Here is a 23,165-nt window from a genome sequence, read left to right on the forward strand (position 1 = left end):
AATCCTTGAACTAAAGCAAAACATTTTGACATGATTTTTGGGGGAAAAAATGAGCTTATCAGCCAAGAAATAGTAATTTAATAGGGTTAGGTTTTAAAGACAGTTATTAAAATGTAATGTGGCAGAACAGTGCATCACCAGCTACTTATTATTTAGAGAAAGAACAGTGTATCTTGTGACAAGGAATGTTTAATATCTTTCCAAAATACATTCCAACTTTAAAAAATGAATTAGAGCAACAATTAAGCATGGTTTTAGAATTTAGAATAAAACTGCTGTCATGGAAATCTTAAATTTTGTAAAAATGAGCAGTAGTGCCTAGAATTGGATGATCCCACAACTAAGCTGGACACAAAATCATTGGGCTAAAGCAAAACTTTTGACAAGATGTTTCCGTTCTTAATTAATATGTATAACACATAGTATGAATATGGTTTTGAAGGCAAAATGCATTGCTAATTAGCCAAGAAATAGAGGTGTTCACTGTACATGCTACAAATGTTTTAGTAGCTTCAAATTACATTTTCTTGTTTCTTTTGTTTGGTTTTTGACTCAGGCAGGGGCAAAATTACAGGCATTATTGATATTAGGTAGATAGATTGTGTTTACAATTAGGCATGTTTAAAATTCAAATGTAGAGCTCAGCACTCAGTCAATCAAAAAAAAGTTTTGTCATTTCAGATTTCCACAGAACAAACATTAAGCGTTAAAGCTACAGTGTGCAGTGCAAAAGCACATCATGAAAAACCAGATATGTAGGTGAAAAACGCAAGAATAAAAGTCGGTCCACTAAAAAAAAAAATGGCTTTACAAAACCTCTGTAAGTAAGAAATTGGAGTGTCCAGTTCAATACAAAAAAAAAAAAAAAAAAACACCAGAGTTACAAGCTCTTGCAGTTTCCCCACAGGTATTATTTGCATATGGTTAAACTGGGGCATTGACTCGGCAGAATCCGGTACTTCTATAAAGATGCAGATCTAACCTATGTTACATATACATATTCAGCCAAACAACTAAAATTGAAGAGCAGCTCCTTCACTTCTCAAAAAACTAAGAGAGAAACCAGTATTTGAGTAAATGAAACAAGAACAACTCGGAACATTTGCAGACATTCTAAAAGATGAAGGGACAGTATAAAAAAAAAAAGAAATTTTAAGATACAGTATCATTTTTGATGGCAGAACCAACAATCACTACTCTTTGTATAAACAAGTCTGTGTTTTTGCTACTTTTTTGTTTTACCTGTCAGTTTTCTGTCATAGCTTTGAGTCTGTTAGATGATTCTTCATCTTCTTGTTCTGGCTGTATGGGGCTACTGTAATAAATAGAAGTTTTGACACTTTGTGTGCAACTGTTTTGCTGTATTTGTTGTTTGTTTCATATTTTTGTTTCCTTTTTTAGACAGAATAACGATGTGCCCTGTATAAGGATAACAACATAACAGCAGTGCTGTATGGAACACAGGGCCTTCGTTAATTGGGGGTTAAAGTGCAGTGTGCTGAAATGTGAATTCTACTCTGCCTACTTCTCATTAGCTTAAAAGTATAGTAGCTCATGAATAATATCTGAAGGGTGGGGTTAGTTTGAACAGCTGTCCATCACCACAGACTGAGCATGTCAACTATTTTCAATTTAGAAGCCTGCAACACCTAGGTGATTTTGCTAGTCGAGTAAGCTGGTGGTCAACTAATACTGTAGATATATTACTGCAGTTACTGTCTTGATCTGTCTTGCTGGGGTGATTTCCATTTGGCAGAGAAACCCTATTAATATATGATTAGTTTGCACTTTTTGTTTCCACTCAGAATGGTTTTGTTTTAGAGTCATTATTTATTTAGTGACAGTGCAGGTTCAATGCAGTGCAAACAGCTGGAGGCCATCTGTTTAAACAGCACATTGTGCAGCGAGGGGAAGAGGTTAAGAAGCGCACAGAAGAGGCCGTACGTCTCTTTAAACCTGGCTCAAGGTTAGGGTTTTAATACAACTCTCCTTTGAAAATGATTGGGGATTTTCTACTAGACATAATGCGGGATCCCAGCCATGAAAAATAAAAGACTGTGTCAGAAAGAAATATCTCCAGAACTGTGTAGGCATCGGTATTGTTTCATTTACAGGAAGATAAGAAGACATCACATGTACCCTTTAGTTTGTGTTTTGCTGAATGTGTTCCTATGCTGCGGCTCAGTGGCCAAGAGACACTGTCAAAAAACAGTTTTCCAGCTGTTTCTTTATTGGTACACAGAGACTGGCTTTCAGTTTGAGCTAATTAAAGAAACTAGTAACAGTTTGCATGCAGAGGGTATCTCTGTTTTGGGAAAAGCTGTGTCATCTTTGTGCAAATATTGATTTTTGTTTCTAGTGGGACACTGGTACCCTGTTACAGTGATTTATATTTTTACTTCATTGCAGTGTATTTTAGAAGTGTTTTTCAGGGTCTCATGCATGCAATTATTTTTATGTCCAGTATAAAGATGTACATGTAATGAGTCTTGCTCCAGATGGGCTGTGGCTTGCAAAGAGGTCAATTTAAATTCCTCTTCAAATGTTTTTGTTCCTCTTATTAATTTGTGGGTTCCTCCCACACCCTGCTCCCAAAATCAGCCCATGCATGCGAGTGCCCTGTGTCTCGTACAAGTCCTGTTTTTTTTTTTATACATTTTGTACTAGATTAGTAACTAATGACACCACTTCATTAGAAATGTACTTTTTTTTTGGTGAAATCCTTAACAAAAGCATTATCTTAGGTAAAAATGTTCTCCTTTTTGAGTATTCCTATTAGTTACTGTTTACAGTCTCTAAAATACATTCGATTGGGTGTGGAGGTGGACTCTACCTCCCAATACTGGAAGACAATTGCTTTAAACTTTGAAATGTAGCATGTAATCCTTAACATGCTGGGATGTGTGAACTTGATATGGAAGACAGCACTTGTGTGACCTACTGTACATGCAACCGAAAACAAATTCTCCCTTGTACATGTGTGTCACAAAGACAGCCAGAGTGGGTAGAGTCAGACCAGAAGCAGGAAAATAAACAAAGACAGAGGTGGAGTTTGGTGGAGCTGAATGGTCTCGCTTAGCATTTAATGAATTAACAGACAGAAAATAAACGGTTGGAACAATACAAAAACAGGACACGGCACTGGTAGCCAAAATAAACAGAAACAAAAAACGGACTAAACTTAACAAAACGGTGCACGGACAGACACTGACAAACACGGTGAGTTTTGAACACACAAGTATCGTGCTGGTCCCACCAGCACACAATAGCAATTGTAATTGAAATTATCACTCTCCTACTCTCTCTCCCGTTCTCCACTCACCGAACACCCAACCGCGAGTATGTGACAACGTGCATCTATATATACTGTTGTGCTGGGATTCAATTACTAATTAATTATTCACTTGAATCCCAGCACGTGAATTAATAAAGTGCAATTCCCCGTGCTCACATATTATTACTTTTTACATGCACTTGAAGTGCTGTGCAATCCTCGTGCCTAAATACACATATACATTTTAAACACTCGTGTTACACAGACCCGTTTGTATCCCGTGTACCAATGTCTGTACACCAACATTTAAACACACCACACGCAACACATAACAGATAATATACACGGAGGCGGGCACTGTGTAACAATGTGTGAGACCATTGCCCCTGTAGTCAGCGAGTTAGAAAACCTGAGACTGACATTTAGTAACTTGGTGCCGCACTGTATAATAAATAAAAGTACATCTGGTCCACACAACGTTCGTGTGTCACTGCTGTCTACAACCGTGTGTCATGTAAGTAGGTAAATAGTACAGACCCACTGAAGTTCAAAATGGTATACAATCAGCACTCGCATATCTGACCCTATAAAATTTTGACTTCAGTGATGGTTAAACGCGTGTGAGGCATATCTGATTATTTCATTTTGGCCCGTTCCAACCCTTGTCTGCTTTTCAGGGAGCACAATAAGTATACAATATCAAAAATACATAGCTGAAAGGTCTGTGTTTTAAAGTAAGTAGGCACTATATTTTCAACGGAAGACGTACTTTAATTCAGAACGATATGATTCTGAAAATATCACTTGCCAAAAAAGATGACACATGGACTGTAATACAGTACATACTTTTAAATCTGGTGGGTATTGAAGCAGTATGTAAAATTCCCCATTAACGACCCAACAGCAAAATGAAGTCAAAATGTTACCCATGCACAGAACTGCATAAACGTAAAAGACAATGCAATTTAACAACATATCTATATGTAAAAAACTGTTTCCAGAATTAAAAAAGTATGCAGAATCAGTATTAAAAATTGCAAATAGATAAGAATGTCACAATTCACTTGAAAATGAAAATGCACAAAAGCAACTAAAGATTAAAAAAAAAAAACATACATCACAGTATCTAAAACTGTTTAACCTTTTCAGGACCAAACATTTTCCAGTGGGATGCTCCCTCAGGACCAGGTGTTTTTTGGCTGTAGTGGCTTTTTTGGCTTCAGATAACGTACAAACTTTTTGCTTTTTTAAGTTAAGCATTTTTTTATTATGTATTCTGCTTAGAGATACATGTATAAAAACATGTTATTCTGTGACCTGATGGACCTTACAATGCTTCCTGAAAGTTTTGTTGAAAAATATTGAAGTTTGGGCAGATTACAAGACATTGTTTCACTTTAGAGATTGCAATGACAAAATACACGTTTATGCTCAGGGTCTTTATAAGCAGTAATAGGCACTACTCTCGATTATTTTCTCGGAATAAATATTTATAAATTAAATAAGTTATTGATTCTGTTATTGTCAGTAATAAGAAAAAGAACACGTACCTGATACATTTAGTTCATGAAATGAATATATGCTTATATCCACTTGTTTCTTGATATTTATAGATGTTGTAAAAACAGATATATTAAATCACATGAGACAGCATAAATGTTCTAATATATTTATAAGTTAAATACACCAGATCGACAGTGTTTTCCCCTTTTTTTTTCAGTTACCCATAATAACCTGTGTAACAGGGTTCCAATTTGAAGTAGCTGTGCGGACATTTTGAAAAGACCTTTGAAACAGACTTTAAAGTTATAAGTGTAAAATGTTGTCAGGATGTTAACAATGAAAAGAAAAATGACAGGTATGTTATTACAAAGTTGTAGCAACACGTGAGGACGTATAACGGTATATTTGTCAGAACCCTGCTACTTACACTCTATTTATTTATTTATTTTTTAAATTTATTAATCGCCAATTGTTTTTACCCTGTTTTTTTTACTCCCAGTTTGAAATGTCCAATTGTATTTTAGGCTCAGCTGACTCGTCAGCGGGGAAGCGTGTGCCGTCAGCCAACCGCTTTTCTTTCACTCTGCAGGCCCGCCATGCAGCCAACCCAGAACTACAGCGTTGAAGGACAGCGCAGCTCTGGGCAGCCAACAGGCAAGCCCGCAGGAGCCCGTCCATAAGAGCCCGGCCAGACTACAGGGGTCGCTGGTGCATGGTGAGCCGAGGACACCCTGGCCGGTTTAAGCCCCCTAATTCCCATTCAGACAGTTCAATCGGCGCTCAGATTATTTCGATGCGTTTTCTCCTCCTGAAAATAAATTAGTTTTAAAGCAGAACTCTCAGCACAGAACGTTCTGAAGCACAAGACAAGCAACTCCAAGCCTGAATTCAGTGTTACTTCTCTGGTGCTTAAAATACGTATATTTACAAACTTGGCAGCTCATGATGTAGCTCATAACTCAGTTATAAGAGGAATTGTTTTTTTTTCAGGTTTTTTTCAGTCAAGTTTTATAAGGCTGGTATCACCCTTATTGTAATAACCCAGACCCCGGGCCCTTTTGCTGTTGCTAAGGAGTTCTTCCCAGCACCTCTTCACTTTCAAGACGTTTCAATAGGGCTGCAGTTTATTGCATGATTTATTTTTTTTTTAGCTGGAACATCTGTATTCAATTGTAATAAATACAGTAAATATGAAATTCCACCCAGCAATAGCATTCTTCATTGCAGTTTTTGAATTGTTTACAACATTAATATATAATACAAATTCAAAACAAATGTTCATGCTATGAAGCTGAAAAAATTAGCTGTAGGCCTGATTTATAACTTTATATGCCGCTGTCAACACCGTAAAGAAAAAAAAAACAAAAAAAACAATGAGGATTAGGGCCTACACTGTAGAGTCACCAAGCTATTTATAGACTTACTCACTTAAAAGGGCTTTAGAAAAGCCACAAGCTTTTCTTCTTTATTTTTCTTTTTTCTCTCTTTCTTTTTCTTTCTCTTTTTCTCTTTTTTCCCTCTCTGTTTTCTTCTACTTGGAGGCATGTTAAGTTTATTTTTCCTGAGAACATTCAGTACAGCGGTTTACTTGAACTCTGAGTTGACATCATGACACTTTTTCTTTAAATAATCTTTACTTAGAATTTTAACCATATTATTATTAGCCAGGCCATTCTTGTCAAAGATTTTCTTTCGAATACATCTTTGAATTTCTGATCTTGTTATAGCAAGGTTTTTTTTTTAGCTGCTGTTGTTTTTAATGTCAACCCTGTTATTACTGGCAACCAAAAATAGATCCCTTCCCCATTGGCTGCCAGTCTTGGTTGTATGAATATGCTCTATGCAGTACAGCTAGTGTCTGTGCATTGCAAAGGCACAAGGCATAAAGTTATAGTGTTGTTTCTATAGTACAGTGGATTTTATCTGTGGTCTGCTTGTCTGGGGGTTGCAGGGCTCCTTACTGTGGACAACAATACTTGATTCTCCTATTCCCTCACAGTAGAATTTAAAATAATTTTGACAAAATGTTGATTTATTTATTTTTGTCTGCGGCCAGTGTAAAAATAAAATTCCATGTTGTCTGTGTGTTAGTTTGCTTGTCGGAAATGTATGGTATACATACAGGTTGTTGCATCCAAGTCAGCATTCTGTGGAAGTAGATTGCATTAAAGCATTTATTTTATTGTCCCACAATTAGATTCCCAGTTTATGTTTCCTTTGTTATGTGGACTTATTGATATATTTACTTTGTGTAAGTTAACTATAAAAAGCTACTGTAGTAACATTACTGCGTTATAAAGCAAAGACTGAATCAGATTTGGTGTGACAATTGTATTGTATACATCCTATATAAAATAATTCTACTGTTTATAATACGTACTGTTGTCAGGAGGGTTAATTTATACCTCCAACAATAATCATTACATTATCTAAACCTTGAAATCCTTTGCCATTTTCTGCACTGGCACACTGTAATGATATGAGGGGGGTTGCAGTGGATACTTTGGCTGACATATGTGAAGGGTCTGCCTGATCCCAGGTCAAGGCTGTAGTTACAAAACTCTTCCTCCCAATTGGGACACCGAATAAGGCTTTGCTTTTGAAACCAGAAGTGCGTTCCAGCTTCACACACTAGCACATCATTCAATCAGTCCAATCACCCATGCTTCTAAATAGGCTACATACAGTACATGGCATGTACAGGGCATCGCTGTTAGCACACCACTAACGGTAACTGCGACACTGTCGCCCCTGCTCCTGGTAATACTGGGACCAAGTGGCGGTACCGAGTTGCACTGACACTGTCTATTGTGCTGACATTGTCTACTGTATGTACTTACACTGTCTACTCTGATACTGTCTATTGTGCCCACTGATACTGTAGACTGTGTGTTCTGACACTGTATACTGTGCATACTGACACTGTTGTATGAACTATTAAGTTAAGTGCATTGACACTGTTAAGTGCATTGACACTGTCTGCTGTGTGCAGCAACACTGTCTATTATACACCGATCCTGTATGTTGTGCGCACTGACACTGTATTTTAAGAGCTTTGACACTGTCTTATCTGTGCATTGACGCTGTATTGCACACTGACACTATTCTCAGTGCAGTGACCCTATTCTGTCTGTGCACAGGCACTGTCCATATTGTGCAGCTTATGCCCCTGATACAGCGGGCTACTGCAGTTTTGCAGCCTACAGCACAGTAGCAGCCTGTACCCGCTTTTCATGGAGGCAGGTGTACTTTCAGTTGCACTGTGCCTAGGCAGCGGGCGCAGGCTGCGCCTCAGGCAAAGCAGCACCACAGAACCCTAGGTGCTCACTACTGTTCAAAATGGTTACTTGCTCCAGTTCCAACACGGCCCTCCTCCCTTCCGGGTCGTGACAATAACAGTTGTCACGGACCCACAAGCTGAAGCTCAGTTGGTTCAGGAGGTAGCAGCTCTGCTGCGAAAGTGGACCATTTGTTGCCCTGCACAACGCCAGGGCAGCCTCCACCTTGGAGGCCCACGATATGCCCCATGGCAGTTATACTGCAACTTTTACAGGACCTTTTTGATGAGGGGAAGTCCCCCCTCTACTCTAAAGGTCTATTTGGCAGCCATTTCAGTGTGCCATGTAAAAATAAATTCAGTCTCCCCAGTAACTCATTTCTTGGCAGGGCATTTTTTGAAAGGCACCCGTTGGCTGAGGTCACCAGAGAAGGATGTGGTTCCCCATTGGAGGCTGCGTGTAGTGCTTAGTGTACTGATGAAACCTCAGTATCGAAGACCTGTTAAATTTTTTTAGAGGCCAGAGCGAAGGTTACCCTTCATACTAACCTGGCTTTTTTGCCGAAGACCATCTCGGCTTTTCATGTTAACCATTTGGTGGAATTAGAGGCTTTCCATCTCCCTCCTTTCCAATCTGACAGGAAGCGTCAACTCCATATGCTTTGCCCAGTGCCGACATTGGTGTATTATACTGACAGGACTAAAAGCTTATGATAATAACCTAATGTTAGCTTTGTTATGTTACCTGAAGACAAAGGGCTTCGTGATTTTTTTTGTATTTTGAAAAAGTACAACAAATAACAACGGCCGGAGTGGGTGACGTCAGACCAGAGCCAGGAAATAAACAACAAGAGAGGTGGAGTTTGGTGGAGCTGAGCGAATGGTCTCGCTTAGCATTTAATGAATGAACAGACAGATAGAAAATAAATGGTTTCAACAAACAAAAACAGGACACAGCACATTCGCCAAAATAAACAGACAAACAAAACGGACTAAACAAAACACGGTGAGCAGATATTTTACTACTGCGACTATGACTACTATTATTATTATTTGTATTAACTTTGTCTCCAATCCTGTTCTCCACTCACCGAACACACAACCCCGAGTGGGTGAAAACCTGCTACTTTTATGCAGCTGTACCAAGACTCGACTGCTAATCAATCATTCAATTGGAGTCGCGGTACAACTGCACGTGAATTAATAAAGTGCAATTCCTCGTGCTCACATATTACATTTTACTTGCACATGAAGTGCTGTGCAATCCTCGTGCCTAAATACAAATATACATTTTAAACACTCGTGTTACACAGACCCGCTTATATCCATCCCTTGTACTAATGACTATACACCAACATTAACACACAACACCAAATACACACAGGGACGGGCACTTTGCCACAGTCAGAAATGAGAAAGTTTATGAATTTCTGACTATTTGAAGCAAATGGATGTAAACCGCGGGTATGGTACACTTAACTCACACACTCAAAAACACAAAATTCTACCGAAGGTCCTTGTCCTTTATTATATACATAGAAAGAAAAAAAATTAGGAAAATAAAATATATATATAGTAAAACAAAATACAGCTGTACCATACATACAACTAAGGCTTTCGTGCTCGCACAGCTTCTTTTTTTAAGCACCCAAAACAACTCTAGAAAAAACAACAACTATCCTTAAAAGGGATATCTTTGGCAAATCATAGTTTTAAAACCATTTTTTTTTTCCATTCAGCAAAACTAACTGAACTTTATTAAGTCGATATAATCAGTAAAATGTGTGGATTATAAAGAAATTCCTAAATAGATACAGGATACTAGATACAGCTGTACCATTGGTCTATTAATTTTTGAACACCATTTGTTTGCGCATCTTTTGGCAAACTGAGTTAATTGATAACCACTGTGTTTCGTTGTGTCAGTAGCACGGCTCTGCTCTGCAGTGGTAAAACAACCCAGGCTCTCCTTAACCGCATCGTGAGGGCTCGATTGCACAGTAGAAAAGAGGCATTATTTACACAGAGAATGGTGAGGGTATGGAAACACACCTTTCGGTTTTGAGCCAGGGCAAACCAGCCTGTAAGTCTGTGAAAGGAAGACGACTACAGTGTAGTGAGCAGCCAAAAGACTTTGTTTTAAATCTTGTGATGGTGCATTTGAAACCGAGGTCAGAGGTCCACTCGTTATTGTATAGGAATAGGATAGGGATTTGTTTTGGGATTTCAATCCTGGGAAAGTATAGTGAGTTTGAGGTGTGTTTGATGGACCTCCTTTACAGTAGGAGCAGCGCACTGTCGTGTTAAAAGCACCTTTTATTTTATAGCTGTGTTTTGTCAATGTGTTCTTTTTGCTTTTTGTATTCGGTAAGTTTAAACCGCTCTGTATGTTCGCACGGTTGTTACCGTTGCTGGCATCAGCCTTGTTTTTTTTTTTTTTTTTTTTGTGTACAAAAAAATTGGGTGCTTGAGTGCGTTTGCAAAGAAACCTGACAATGTCTGTTCTTGTCTTTCAGCCGTTGCACCCACACCCCCTGTGATATTTACCTACTGTAGCCATGTTGTTGATGGTGAATCTCTGGGATCCTTGACAAAGACCCAACTTGACAAAGTTTTAAGATCAATCAGCTACTGGGAACTGGACGAGCATTGATAGGTCAAATCGCCTTTTCTCATTTGCACATTTTGTTATGTTCTTGGTGGAGGACTATGCAGTGAGTGTTATGGGTTGGTTTGGACTTGAGTTGAGTGCTACAGTAAGTGCTTGTAAAAGCCTCCTGTTTCATAGAGAAGTAGCTGTATAAATCTCACCTCGGCTTTCTTGTTCCATTTATTTTAGTCTTGGAAACTGACTAAAGTGAGATAGATATGTGTATTCCATGCCAGTGTTCAGTACATACAGTATCTTGTTATAAAAAAGAAAAATAAATAAATAAAACAATTTTGTAAATAGTTCAATGTACTGTAGAACAATGTTCTGGATGACACCTATGGCAAAATAAGATGTAGTGTTTTGTCCTGAAAACAGATGCTCTGATTGGTTGAGAGTTGCCTAGTGATTTATAATTAAAATAAGACGACCACAGGCATAAGGCATTGTGTGATTAGAATTGTCTAAATTGTCTACTGTAATGCTCTAATCCCATTGTGAAGCATGCAGGTAGAGCAAGGTCTATGGGAACTAATCCAGGTCCTGCAGAGACACAGATTCTTCATCCAGTGCCTGCAGCCCCTTACCTTACCAGCACTTAGTTCACTAACAAAAGCAACAACATTAAAAAACTAAAGATATTAACAAGGCTTCATGGAGGAATCACAGTGCAAATACACCCCAGGGTGTTACTAAAAAACAGAACTAGTACATAGCTGGGGACCCACATGAAGCACTATGTTGGTCTTTGCTATCAGCAAAAGTTATTATGCAAATCACTGTAGTGAATTATGTTTTTAACAAGCATTAATTATGACTGTTACTGGACTTTGTTCAGTACTTCTTTATGTTCAGCAGGGTCAATGAAATAAAAAGGGAAGTTGTTTGAACAAAGCACTGCTCTGGAATTGAGCGAGTCACAGTTGCCTATCCTGGTCTAGTTCTGGTACAGTAGCTTTACAGTATCTCTTGAATTGTACACTGATAAGTCAGGTTAATTATGTCCTGCTCAGGTCACCTTATCTGTTACACTGACAAAGAGCTCCAGACTGCCAAATAAGCCAGGTTGATAAATAGTTAATAGGGATTGCTAAAGGCTCCAAGCTGTACAATTTATAATAGTGAACTGTTGTTAACAAAAGAACAGAAACTGATTAAAATACCGTCAAGATTACTTCTTAATCCACTGCCAGCAAAAATCTCATTGCAAGAGTTGAAATGACATACAAACAAGTGCCTTGTTGACTCACATTAGCTTTGAGGAATTAAGTAAGTTGTCAATATTGTTTTTTTACAGGGAATTTTATTTGAGTAGCTGCATAAACTGCATGCATTGACTAAATGTAATCTTTGCCCCTTTTAGGAGTTCCAGGGTCTGGTTCCTAATCTCAATGACTTGTTTTGTGTAGGAGTGCAACATGAACCTGCTGTATGTGGGCACACACTCAGTTGTATTTTGATATACTGTACTGTCCAACAGATGACTCTTGTGCCATGTATGACTCATTGAGCTCCACAATTGATCTGTTTTGAAGTATCCCAATTAATGTTTTTACTTTGACTGCAAGGGAAATCTGTAGTATTGGGTAGAATATATTGATGTTTGAGTTAAAAAAAAATAAAAAAAAAATACAGAAGCTGTGTCTTACTGAAGTTGATGCTATTTAGTCATTGTTTAAATAAACCCAAAAAATGTTGTGAGTGATATGTAATAATATATTCTGGCAGAGGTCAAACATGACACTTTAACTTCATTTTTTTCATTTATTTTTTTTTCATGTGACCCCCAACTAAGTTTAAAAGGGAATCGGACGCTGAATTAGTTTGTGCCCATGGTAGTAAACTCTTTAGAGAAGGACTTGCAAGGTTGCACAGATCACAAATGGAAACAAATTAAGTTCCCAGTGTGGTGTTGTTTAGATTCTCAGGTCCTTAGAGAAGATAAACCAGCAGAGGGGATGAGCTAGACAAACAGCCTTTGCTTCAGAAATCCATTAAAGCTGGTAACCTTTCTCGAGTATAAGGGAAGGGCAGTGATTGCCTACAATGGGAAACAGAATTCCCTTCTTAGTCAGTTGATAAGCACTTAAGTGTGCTAAGCTTTAACTAAATTCACAGAACTCTGTTGTGTGCCTGATTGGCTTCAACTTGTTGCACATGGTGGGCTGTCTACACAACCGTATATGCTGTATGACACACATCACCCAGTGAGGCAAGCAGATATTGTTTGATTTGCGTATCATGGCTAGAGACTACTTCAGTTTGTCAGCTGCCTGGCAGGCTTCGCCACTGGTTTCCATTTGAGAGCCACAGGGCTAATTTTAAATCACCTTTGGAGCCACGCAGTTAATAAATTTAATAGAGTTAATAAAATTAATAAATTACGTTCTTAACTCAGTGAATCACAAATGGACTATACAATTGGCACAGCTGGGTTGAATAACAGGGTTGGTTGTGACAATTACGATTGAGGTGTATTGAGAGCTTTGTTGGTCATGCATAATTGTAACTTGCATCCTAAGTTCACAAACACTGTAAAGTAATTGGTGTTGTCCAGAGCATTTATGATAAAAATAAATAAATAAATAACAAACAGATGTGTTGACCGTCTATTTACCTGTCTTTAATTGTTTTTACAGTGTGCCAGTGATGTGTGAGTTTCAGTTATTATTGTACTGTGTCTGTTGTAATATGTATGTACTCTCATTTGAACTACTCTACAATGACTAATCTTATTGTAATTAATTCCTTATTTGAATGAACAGTGAATGGTGAGCCATGTGATTTATTGGCGAGTAATGGCAGGAGTCATTTCCTTAGTTGTAAACATGAACCTTATAGAGACCAGAATCTATACAGTTTCTTACATACAGGATGTAAGAAAATAAAGTACAAAGGAAATAACCCAGAACTTTATCAACAGAGCAGAAAGCTACTGTACAAGACTCTGCCAGTTACAACTGATGGGAAAAGAGACCACAACTAAAATTTAAAACAAATAGAATACCAGCCAATACTAGAAAGTGTATATAGCAAATAGTGGAGTCTAGTACCAAGAAAGGCAGAGTGAAATACATGAATTAGAGATTTTGCTGAATAACTGGAGGCAATAAATAAAACTACTTGGAATAAGTATTACGGGCAAACAGTAAACAACGTGAGGTAGTGAGGAGGAGTGATTGACTATTTGAACTCTCTCAGCCTGACCCCAGAAGGAATACCCTCCTCTTAGCGGAAGTGTTTCCTTGTTATATCCTGTCTTTACAAATGTATTGAACCAGCTGCTAAATTATGTAGTAGTTTGACTAGAGTAATGAGTAATACAATTAGTTTACAAGAGTGGGCCTGTTTGAGGTTACTGCATTTCAGCAGCTCTGTTGCGCATATATGATATTAATTTCCAGTGCCTGCTGTAAGAGTATGTTGCAGTATACATTAGGGGGTGGTTGTACTGTAAGCAGAAAAACATTTCACATTTCTATAGATGCATTGGGTTGGGGTCCAGAGTCAGGATATCTAATGTCAACCCTAGACAAAACATTTCCTAGATCAAACTTCAAAGCATTTTTAGATGTGAGAAGTCTGTAGGGTTCAATAAAGCTGGTTAAACTTCGTGGGATAATTCTCATTACAGCGCTTGTGTGCCAATAATTTTCAACTTGGTTAAACAAATTTATTTTAAAATGTTAAATAAAGCTGGAGTTGAATACATAAATACAATTCAGGTGACCGCAGCTAGTCTTTTTGCTAACCATTAGGAAACAGATGCCCTTGGTTTGAGGTCGAATCCAAACCCATTTTAAGCAGTGCATTACAATATCCTGTAATGGCTTCAGTGTTCCTTTCCAATTATAACATATAATCCCAAACTTTAGTTTGGCATCGATTTAACAATTCAGAGGTGGCTAAATGATTTAAAGAATGATAATTAGATTAGAAAAAAAGAACAAGTTCAGGAATGCCATCAAGCACTGATTCCAATTTTAGAAATAATTAGCAGCAGTGGTAGTGTGTTTTGGAAACCACCTTGCTGACAGCTTTAACTACAGAAGCTTATTACTGGAGAAATCTACAGTTTGGTGTGTGTGTGTGTGTGTGTGTGTGTGTGTGTGTGTGTGTGTGTGTGTGTGTGTGTGTGTGTGTGTGTGTGTGTGTGTGTGTGTGTGTGTGTGTGTGTGTGTGTGTGTGTGTGTGTGTGTGTGTGTGTGTGTGTGTGTGTGTGTGTGTGTGTGTGTGTGTGTGTGTGTGTGTGTGTGTGTGTGTTTGAGGTCCAGATGGAAGTAATGCCACCTTTTTAAACTCTTATTTTTTTCTATTTAATGAAGTTGATAAGGGGCTCAATAAATCTCACATCTGATAACACCAGCGGGGTTAATGTAAAGTTAAACTGTGATAGGGATTAGATCTGCATAAAACATACTGTAGCCTGTTGGGATTTGAACTCAAGGGTGTCTATTCACTTGCATGGTTAAAAACCTACATCCCTAACAGTGAGTGTGAGTCTCTGAAGTGTATTTTAGCAAAATGCCTAGTTGTGTTACTGTTTTTAATATTTACAGTAAGCAGTGGGTGTATTTAAATCAATTTAATCAATTGTTTAGATCCTAAATATCTCTTCTGTCTTTTGCACCTGACCACAAAGATACAGGGTTGAACCACGGCATGTGTTGGTTTATGGCTATAGAAATAAATGTTGTGAATGCAATTGATAACAATGCAGAATCAAATTGCTACAGTAAGTAGTAGTGGTGCAATCGACATCCTAGTTTCGTATTCGATTACCGTGTAGACATTTACCAATGATAATCGATGCGTTGACGTTTTATTTTTCAAAATAAAGAGCAAACATTAGCTTTTTTTAGCTGAAGATCCAATAACTAAAATCAAATTAGAACACTTCTGATTATAAAAAAGAAATTCAAAGGACTTTAACAAATGAAAAGAATATGCGTGCGGCTGCATCAGCTGTCTCTTTAACATTGTAATAATAATAATATATATATATATATTTGAACAGAAATCATTTCTGTATGAACTAAGGCTTTTGATTATTGTTAAGATTTTATGTCCAAAAGCAAAACATTTGAGTTAATCTCACAAATCCTGACTAATTTAACTAAATTACTAAATTCTGCTTCTTTTTATCTAATATTGCCATATAATCCAAGCACAACATTCTTTGAAACAAAATAAGGTAATTTGTAGATTTAATAAATAAAAATAAAACAAAAAAACTATTGCCTTCATTTTTAAATCAAGAAAAGGTGGATACAGTAGGGCTACTTCTGATTTGGTTTGTCCAACACAAATATAGAGGCCTAAAGTGTGTATCCTAGCAACGCACTAATCTACCATACTAGCACTAAAAGAAGCACACTCTCACACACTCAAAGTTTTAATTCAAACTGGCAACAGGAGACTTCAAACTGGGTTCTAATTTGATGCATCGGTTCACCAGTATGTAGTCGAAGCTATGGAAATTAAGGACAGATGATCAGTAATCGATGTATCTATTAATTGCTGCACCAGTAGTAAATAGTTCCCAGACAAGTATTCTGTGAATGTTCTCACGTTAAGATGGGGAATTGTGTGGTGCCTTATCACATTAGTACACAGCTGTACTGCAGTAGGGTAACCAGAATCTAAAGGTCACCACGAGTACTCCCACTCTCATATCTAGCTTATTGTTATGTGTGTGAGCTGCATTCACTTGCATACGGTTTTCTTTGTTGGTGGATGTTTGTTTCTATGAAAGCTTGCCAGTCTCATTTTTGGAACAGATTTTTCGAATGATCTGAAAGTGTGTATATGGCTAGATATTTTTTATACTGTAACTATCCATTCCCCAAAACAGATTTGCATAGATATTTTTTATTGCTGTTGGCTTGTGTGTCTTTCTTATTGCTGTCACTGAGACACTTGGTGGTATGCATGTAGCACTACAGGTGTTCCAGGTTTTTGGGGGTATAGTGAAAGCTAATTGGTATCATTGGCTTCACAGTAAGTAATCTTAGCTTGATTGGATGGTCATATTATTACTAATCAAGAACCACCAACAATAACAACAATATACCTTTCAATTAACGTGCAGTACTAAATTATACTGAACTATGTTATGGATTATCCCTATAATTGAGCATCGCCCTTTATAGAAACAATGGAAATACACTTAGCCATTGCATTTTCTTATCATGTAAGAATTACTGTACACAAGAAAGAAGGCTGTCTGTGATGTAAAACTTTTGAAAACAAACCAGTCTCTAAAACAGATTAATTTTTTTTTTTTTTTTTTTTTTTTTAAATAACAAATTAGACTGCTGTGATTACAGCCTCCTATAGTTTTCATCTGTGGGTTTAGGTGACATAATCTATCTGACTTTATAATGACACTTCAATGCAAATAGCCTTGTAATTCACTGCAGCCCATCTGTCATTTCATGTGTAAATACCAGGGATAAAGTGCAGGTATCAGATCTGTGAAACCAAGGTTATATTGCTGATAAAAAGCTTAGTGGTTTGTGCATTGGCATGGCAGCAGTATGTATAGACTTTAATTCCTAGCCCAGTGGTGGATAGGACTGCTTTGTACTGTAAATACTGTAGCCACTCTCAAACAGCCAGTTGAAGATGATTCTTGTTTGTGCGCTGAAGTCACAGAAAGAATCAACAACATGATGCTTTCCCTGTAGGAAACTGCATTACTAGTTGGTTCCTGTTTTGGTTTGTAACGGTAGCGTGGCTATGAATGCGTACTGTTTCAAAGGCCTCGAGCAGTGAGGAATATTGTTTAACATGACAGTTTTACTTATTGATGAGTGCTTTTTAATAGCCTCTGCTGATAAACTAAACTACAAATCAATTTATCAACAGTGGTTCCTGTGGATATATGCTTTTCTATACTATCGACTGCTTGTCAGGTGCATTGGGTGTAATTTATTTTCACACGCGCTGTTTAAAATATTTTTTATTTCAGTGTAAAACATGTTTAAAAGGCACTGCATGTCAAAGGCACTCAGTACTGCATCTCCAGCCAAGCCCCACCCCTTGTTCCCTGTATTTTTCACATACCTCTATATAGACGTGCATACTGATAAATCCTATCCTGATCACTCGTTTTATCACCAAACTCCTAATGTAAGTAATGTGATCCAAGTGGTTATTTTATTACTATAACATCTAAAAAAAAACTCAAATGCAAATGTTCATAATATTTTTTGAGTGCTGGATGCGGAAGCAGCCATCTTTTGCTTGTGTCCCTGTTATCTCTGTGGTTCAGGGGCTATGTGTATTGCTCAGATACGCAAGTTGTGATGTGAACAGACACATTTGTATTGAGAGTTTCTATCCACTTAGGGGGAGGGTGCATGAAAGCTGCAGGACTAATATATAGATAAAAGTCATTGTTTTTATTGTATCGACTGCAGTGGGGAAAAAAAAATCCAGCTCCAGTCTACGTTCCCTCTAAAGACTCGGACACACATGAGCGGCGCGGCACCGCTAGCGGGGAGCGACAAAATTCCACACCTATCGCTCGCCTTTTATTTCAGTTAGATTGAACACACATTGACATAAAAATGACCTTGCGGAAAAGTGTCGAATTTCCTGCATCGGCGAATCTGGGTCTAGCCTATCAGGTCCATGGTGTGGGATACGTCATGTCTTGATGAACTCGAATATCCATTACACGGAGGAGCTGCTAATAGCTAGTTTCTCAGCATCCTGAGCTATTTGATTATAAAAATAAGATTTTCAAAGACGATGGTTATGGGTCTATTGAATGATCCAAAACAAATACTAACCGCTTGCACCCTGCATTAATCCAGTTACTGGACATCCTGTATCATTTGTCAGATGTACACATCAAGTAATTAACTAGATCCCTCTTTTTCCTTATTAATAGCAGAGCCTATACAATATGTAACTACAGATACAGTACCACAGTCCAGTCTTGTTAAGTGCGGTTCTGGATAATAGCTGTTTCTTTGTAGAAAAAGGCTTTCATATTGTATCACAAAATAAATATCATATTTTACATACATATCCTTTGGATAAATAAAATATTTCTGCGTAATGTTCTGTTATGGGAACTTATAAAGTTAGATCTTGATAAAAATTTCTGGAAGTGGACATGGTCGTTCACTCTGGGTTCAGCAGTAAAAGTTCAAGAACGACACTTTAACGTCATTTTTTTATTTTTTTCTTGGAATTGGATGCTGAATTAGTTTGTGCCCACGGTAGTAAACACTTCAGGGAAGGACTTGCAAGGTTGCACTGATCACAAGGTCTTAAAGGTCTTTAAAGAAGATAAACCAGCAGAGGGGATGAGTAGACAAAGAGCCTTTGCTTCAAAAATCCATTAAAGCTGGTAACCTTTCTGCAGTATATGGGAAGGGCTTCTAATGCAGGTCACTGGGTCATGAGCAGTGATTGCCTACAATGGCAAACAGAATTCCGTTGATAACCATTTAGGTGTGCCAAGATTTAACTACATTTTTTGGGTTGTCGTACAGTGCTGGGAGGTGGTGGGTGGTCTTTTTTTAAAAATGTTATTGCCGCTTCACAACTTAGTGTGTCAACCAAGCAAAGCGGTATTCCCATGTGCCGCCTTGCTTTGCTCCCCACAAGTGGGGAAACCTTTAGCCACTTAACAATACTATAAACATTCTGTTTCAGCAAGGCAAGAAGACGCATATTTTATTTGAAAACACCCAACAAAACACGCCATTTGAAAACACACCACCGTACCATTTAATGTACACATAAATGTTATATTTAAATTGCACTATAACTCTGAGTCCCATTTAATAAGTGCCAAACTTAGTCCCATGTGAAAAAACGTTGTCACAGATTTCCTACATTCTTAATAGGTTTGCAGAGATATTCATGTACTGCATAATCCTTTACTTCTTTTGACTGTGACACGGTTTTCTTTCCACTACAGAATGGTAAAACAAAATTGTGCCAGTAGAGCAGGGCTACTCAACCCTGGTCCTGGAGGGCCGCTGTCCCTCCTGGCTTTTGTTCTAACAGTACACTGAATTGATTAATTCTAATAAGCACTTAATTGGTCCAATTAAGTAATTTAAGGTACAGTTGGAACAAAAACCAGGGACAGCGGCCCTCCAGGACCAGGGTTGAGTAGCCCTGCAGTAAACAGTGCTATTAGTGTATGTCATATTAGTGCATCCCTGAGCAACCACAGCTCTAGTTACACAAGACTGTACTAATGTGATTAATAATATTAGTAGGATTGTACAGCTACTACTGTGTTAAAAAAAAAAAAAACACAGTAGTAGCTGTGCAATGTTTTTTTACCATGTTCTTTCATCTGTGACTACTGACAGTAATATTGACAGTAATCATAAATGTGTTTATTATTGTATTAAATTATTCCTCTTTTGAATCCACTCTATTACTATTTCCAAAATATGGTTCAATACATTTTAAAGAGAGCAAACAATAGGAAAAAAAAAAACTTAGCTGTGATCTTGAAGCTGCGTGTTTCTGGCTTGACGTCTGTGAAAACGTTCATTCGTGACCAGAGGGTATGTTTGAAACCATGACTGCTTCACCTCCCTGTGACTAGTATCACAGTCATATTTTAGTTGTGTGTACATGGGTGACTGGTATTCCTTGGGCTACATCTTTCGGAGCATAATTCTGGTAATTGGTTTGTACAATTTATTTATAACATTTTTTTTTTTCCATTTGGATGCCATGTGGTGTTTTTTTTTTTTCAAGCAGCGCAGCCGGCGACCTGTTTCTAATTAGAGCTTCTGTCCTCCCACCAAACACAATGTTTGTGGCATGCATATGTTACGTGATCAAGCTAAAGAGCTTTCATTGGGCTAAATGAAATCAAATTAAACAGTCTGTATTGACTCATCTACCAGGACACAATGTGCGGGCAGGCTTACACAAGTACATTTTTCAAAGCCTTTGCTACCATGGCGAACTTCGGGAAAATGTTTCGCTTGCGGCGAGATGGCGAGCAGCTAGCGGGAACGTAGCCAGTTGTATACAATGAACTTTCAACAAATCAATACCAGTAGTGATAATAAAATGGATCAGCTGAAATACAGAGTGGATACTGTAGCAGGCGAGCGTGTGGCTAATGTTCTGCAGCACAGGTTCTGTCATAAGTGGAGCAGAGAGCTGTTTTGATATTGGACTGATAGGACTGCACTGTAAAACTGGAATGCATAACTGGTAGTTCTGATGATTAACTTTTTCTTTTTCTCTCTCTCTTTTATTCAAAGACCTGTCCAAGAACCGCTTGACTGAAGTTCCAGTGGAAGTGTGCCATTTCGTCTCGTTGGAGATATTGAATTTGTATCACAACTGTGTTAAAGTCATTCCGGATGCCATTGTCAGTTTGCATATGCTGACATACTTAAACCTGAGGTAAGTATGTGGACATTATTTAAATTCATCATCGACAATTTAGTTTTGAGAAGGTTTTTAAATAAGTTCAACATCTTATTTATATGACTCATCTTTTAGGAGAAGGTCACTATTCCCAGGCTGCAGTGGGTCAGTAAAGCTGGTGACATTATTGGGAATCCCTACTGTTGCCAACAAATCCATTAGGACTGCCACATAGGAAAGACTGACATACTGTAGTATTTGTAATCTAAGGGGTTTTATCGTGTAGATAACACAATGGTATTTATCCTTGAGACATAAACTAGCAGAATTATGTATATGTTAGTGTAATGTGTTTTTTTTAACATTATAACAATTTTATTATTGTAAGATTATCAAACATGTTTTAAAACCCATTATAACAAATTGAAACCCAATGTAAATCTGTAAACCTCAGCTGCAGTTACATAGTTTAACCCTACAAGTTTCCTTATATGTATCCTACCCAAATGTACATTAAAAGACCTAATTGATTTCATCAGTCATTAATTTACATTAGAATAGATTTGAGGGCCTATATTGTTTGATGCACACACACACCTCAGGCAGACTGCAAAATGTGAGGGGCGTGGCCCACCAGATCATAACACCTTCCACCTTTGTGTTTTGAAGGGGCAACAAAAGCTTTAAAAAACATCAGAGTAAGTAGCTTCAGATATGTTATTGATGTTGTTTGCATTTCCCTTACTCGTGTTATGGTAAATATTGAGCTCAAATATTGAGTTTGTATAATTCTTCTTTAAATCTTACTTTGCTTTGAAATTCAGCTAAAGTGCTGGCACTGAACAGCCTCTTTGTTCTAATTTCACTGTGATTCTGGTGAAGGTCATTTTCATTTGCTTCCTGTGTAACACAGTAATATGACCCCACCTGCGCCTGACTACTTGTATTCCCTGCTGGGAAACTGTGGGCTCAGGTGGAGTCTTAGGGAAAGGGGGAGAGGAAATCAAGTACAGCTAACTCTTACTAATCCACGTGATTTGGGACTGGAGTAATATATGTTTGAACTGTTGCAATTATTTGTCAGTTTTTCCACTTGGGCAAAATAATTCCTAAATATAAATTATATTTCTTATTTGTTCTCCTTGAGGTATGTTGGGAAAAGGACAGTTTTTTAAGCAAGCAGCCCCATTATCTTATAATAACTCTAATGTTATTGTACTGGAGATTAGAGATAGGGTTAGTGATATCACCTATACTACACTAGATGCTCACTCTTCCGAACAAGTTGAAACTGGACTGTTCAGATTGTATTCTCTACTTTACAAAAAATGTATTGTTCAGTCTTCTGTTTCATATTTTTTATATTACATGTAATCAGAAAGCTGTAATAGCCCTTTGAATAAAGCATAGACAGCTGTAAATGTTTTACACATTCATTACATAATTAGGATATTCAGCCATGGTTTCTATGGCTGCTGCTATTAGCCTGCATTTCATTATGAGAGTGTGGTTTCGATTATAGAACACTTCGGACGGTTAGGGGTCAGGTTAGCTACTGTACCTGTGAATGAGGCTATTCTCTGTAACAGCATTGTGCACCATGTGCACAAATTGAAAATCTGATTTAGTGCCTTAGGGACCTTCTGGTGTTTTCTTTGTAGGCGATAATTTTAGCTGCCACGCTCATGAACCATAACTGGTGACAGACATGATTAAGAACTGGGATATCACAGGTGGCTGGTGGAGCTTTTGTTATATTTCCAGTGTTATCTCACATTTTGTTGAATTATAAACCTTGTACATGCATGTGGCAAAGTGCCCGCCCGTGTGTATTTTGTGTTGTGTGTTAATGTTGGTGTATAGTCATATAGTCTATGTAACACAAGTGTTTAAAATGTAATTTGTATTTAGGCACAAGGATTGCACAGCACTTCACATGCAAGTAAAACGTAATAAAATCTGAGCACGGGGAATTGCACTTTATTAATTCACGTGCAGTTGTACCGCGACTCCAATTGAATGATTGATTAACAATCGAGTCACAGTACAGCTGCATAAAAGCTGCATGTTTTGACCCACTCGGGGTTTGGTGT

The 23,165-nt window shown here is 37.7% G+C and overlaps 1 protein-coding gene across 5 annotated transcripts in view; it reads left to right on the plus strand.

Annotated features, from left to right (window-relative positions):
- Positions 1-23,165, plus strand: part of LOC121320550 (leucine-rich repeat and calponin homology domain-containing protein 1-like) — an 83,370-nt gene that overhangs the window by 18,725 nt on the left and 41,480 nt on the right. For all 5 annotated transcript variants that reach the window (XM_041258966.1, XM_041258968.1, XM_041258970.1 and 2 more), the window contains exon 2: positions 20,964-21,108. In XM_041258966.1, the coding sequence (XP_041114900.1) occupies positions 20,964-21,108 (145 nt within the window). The remainder of the gene's footprint in view (positions 1-20,963; positions 21,109-23,165) is intronic.

Source organism: Polyodon spathula, chromosome 9 (assembly GCF_017654505.1).
Source record: "Polyodon spathula isolate WHYD16114869_AA chromosome 9, ASM1765450v1, whole genome shotgun sequence".
Lineage (NCBI taxonomy): Eukaryota > Metazoa > Chordata > Actinopteri > Acipenseriformes > Polyodontidae > Polyodon > Polyodon spathula.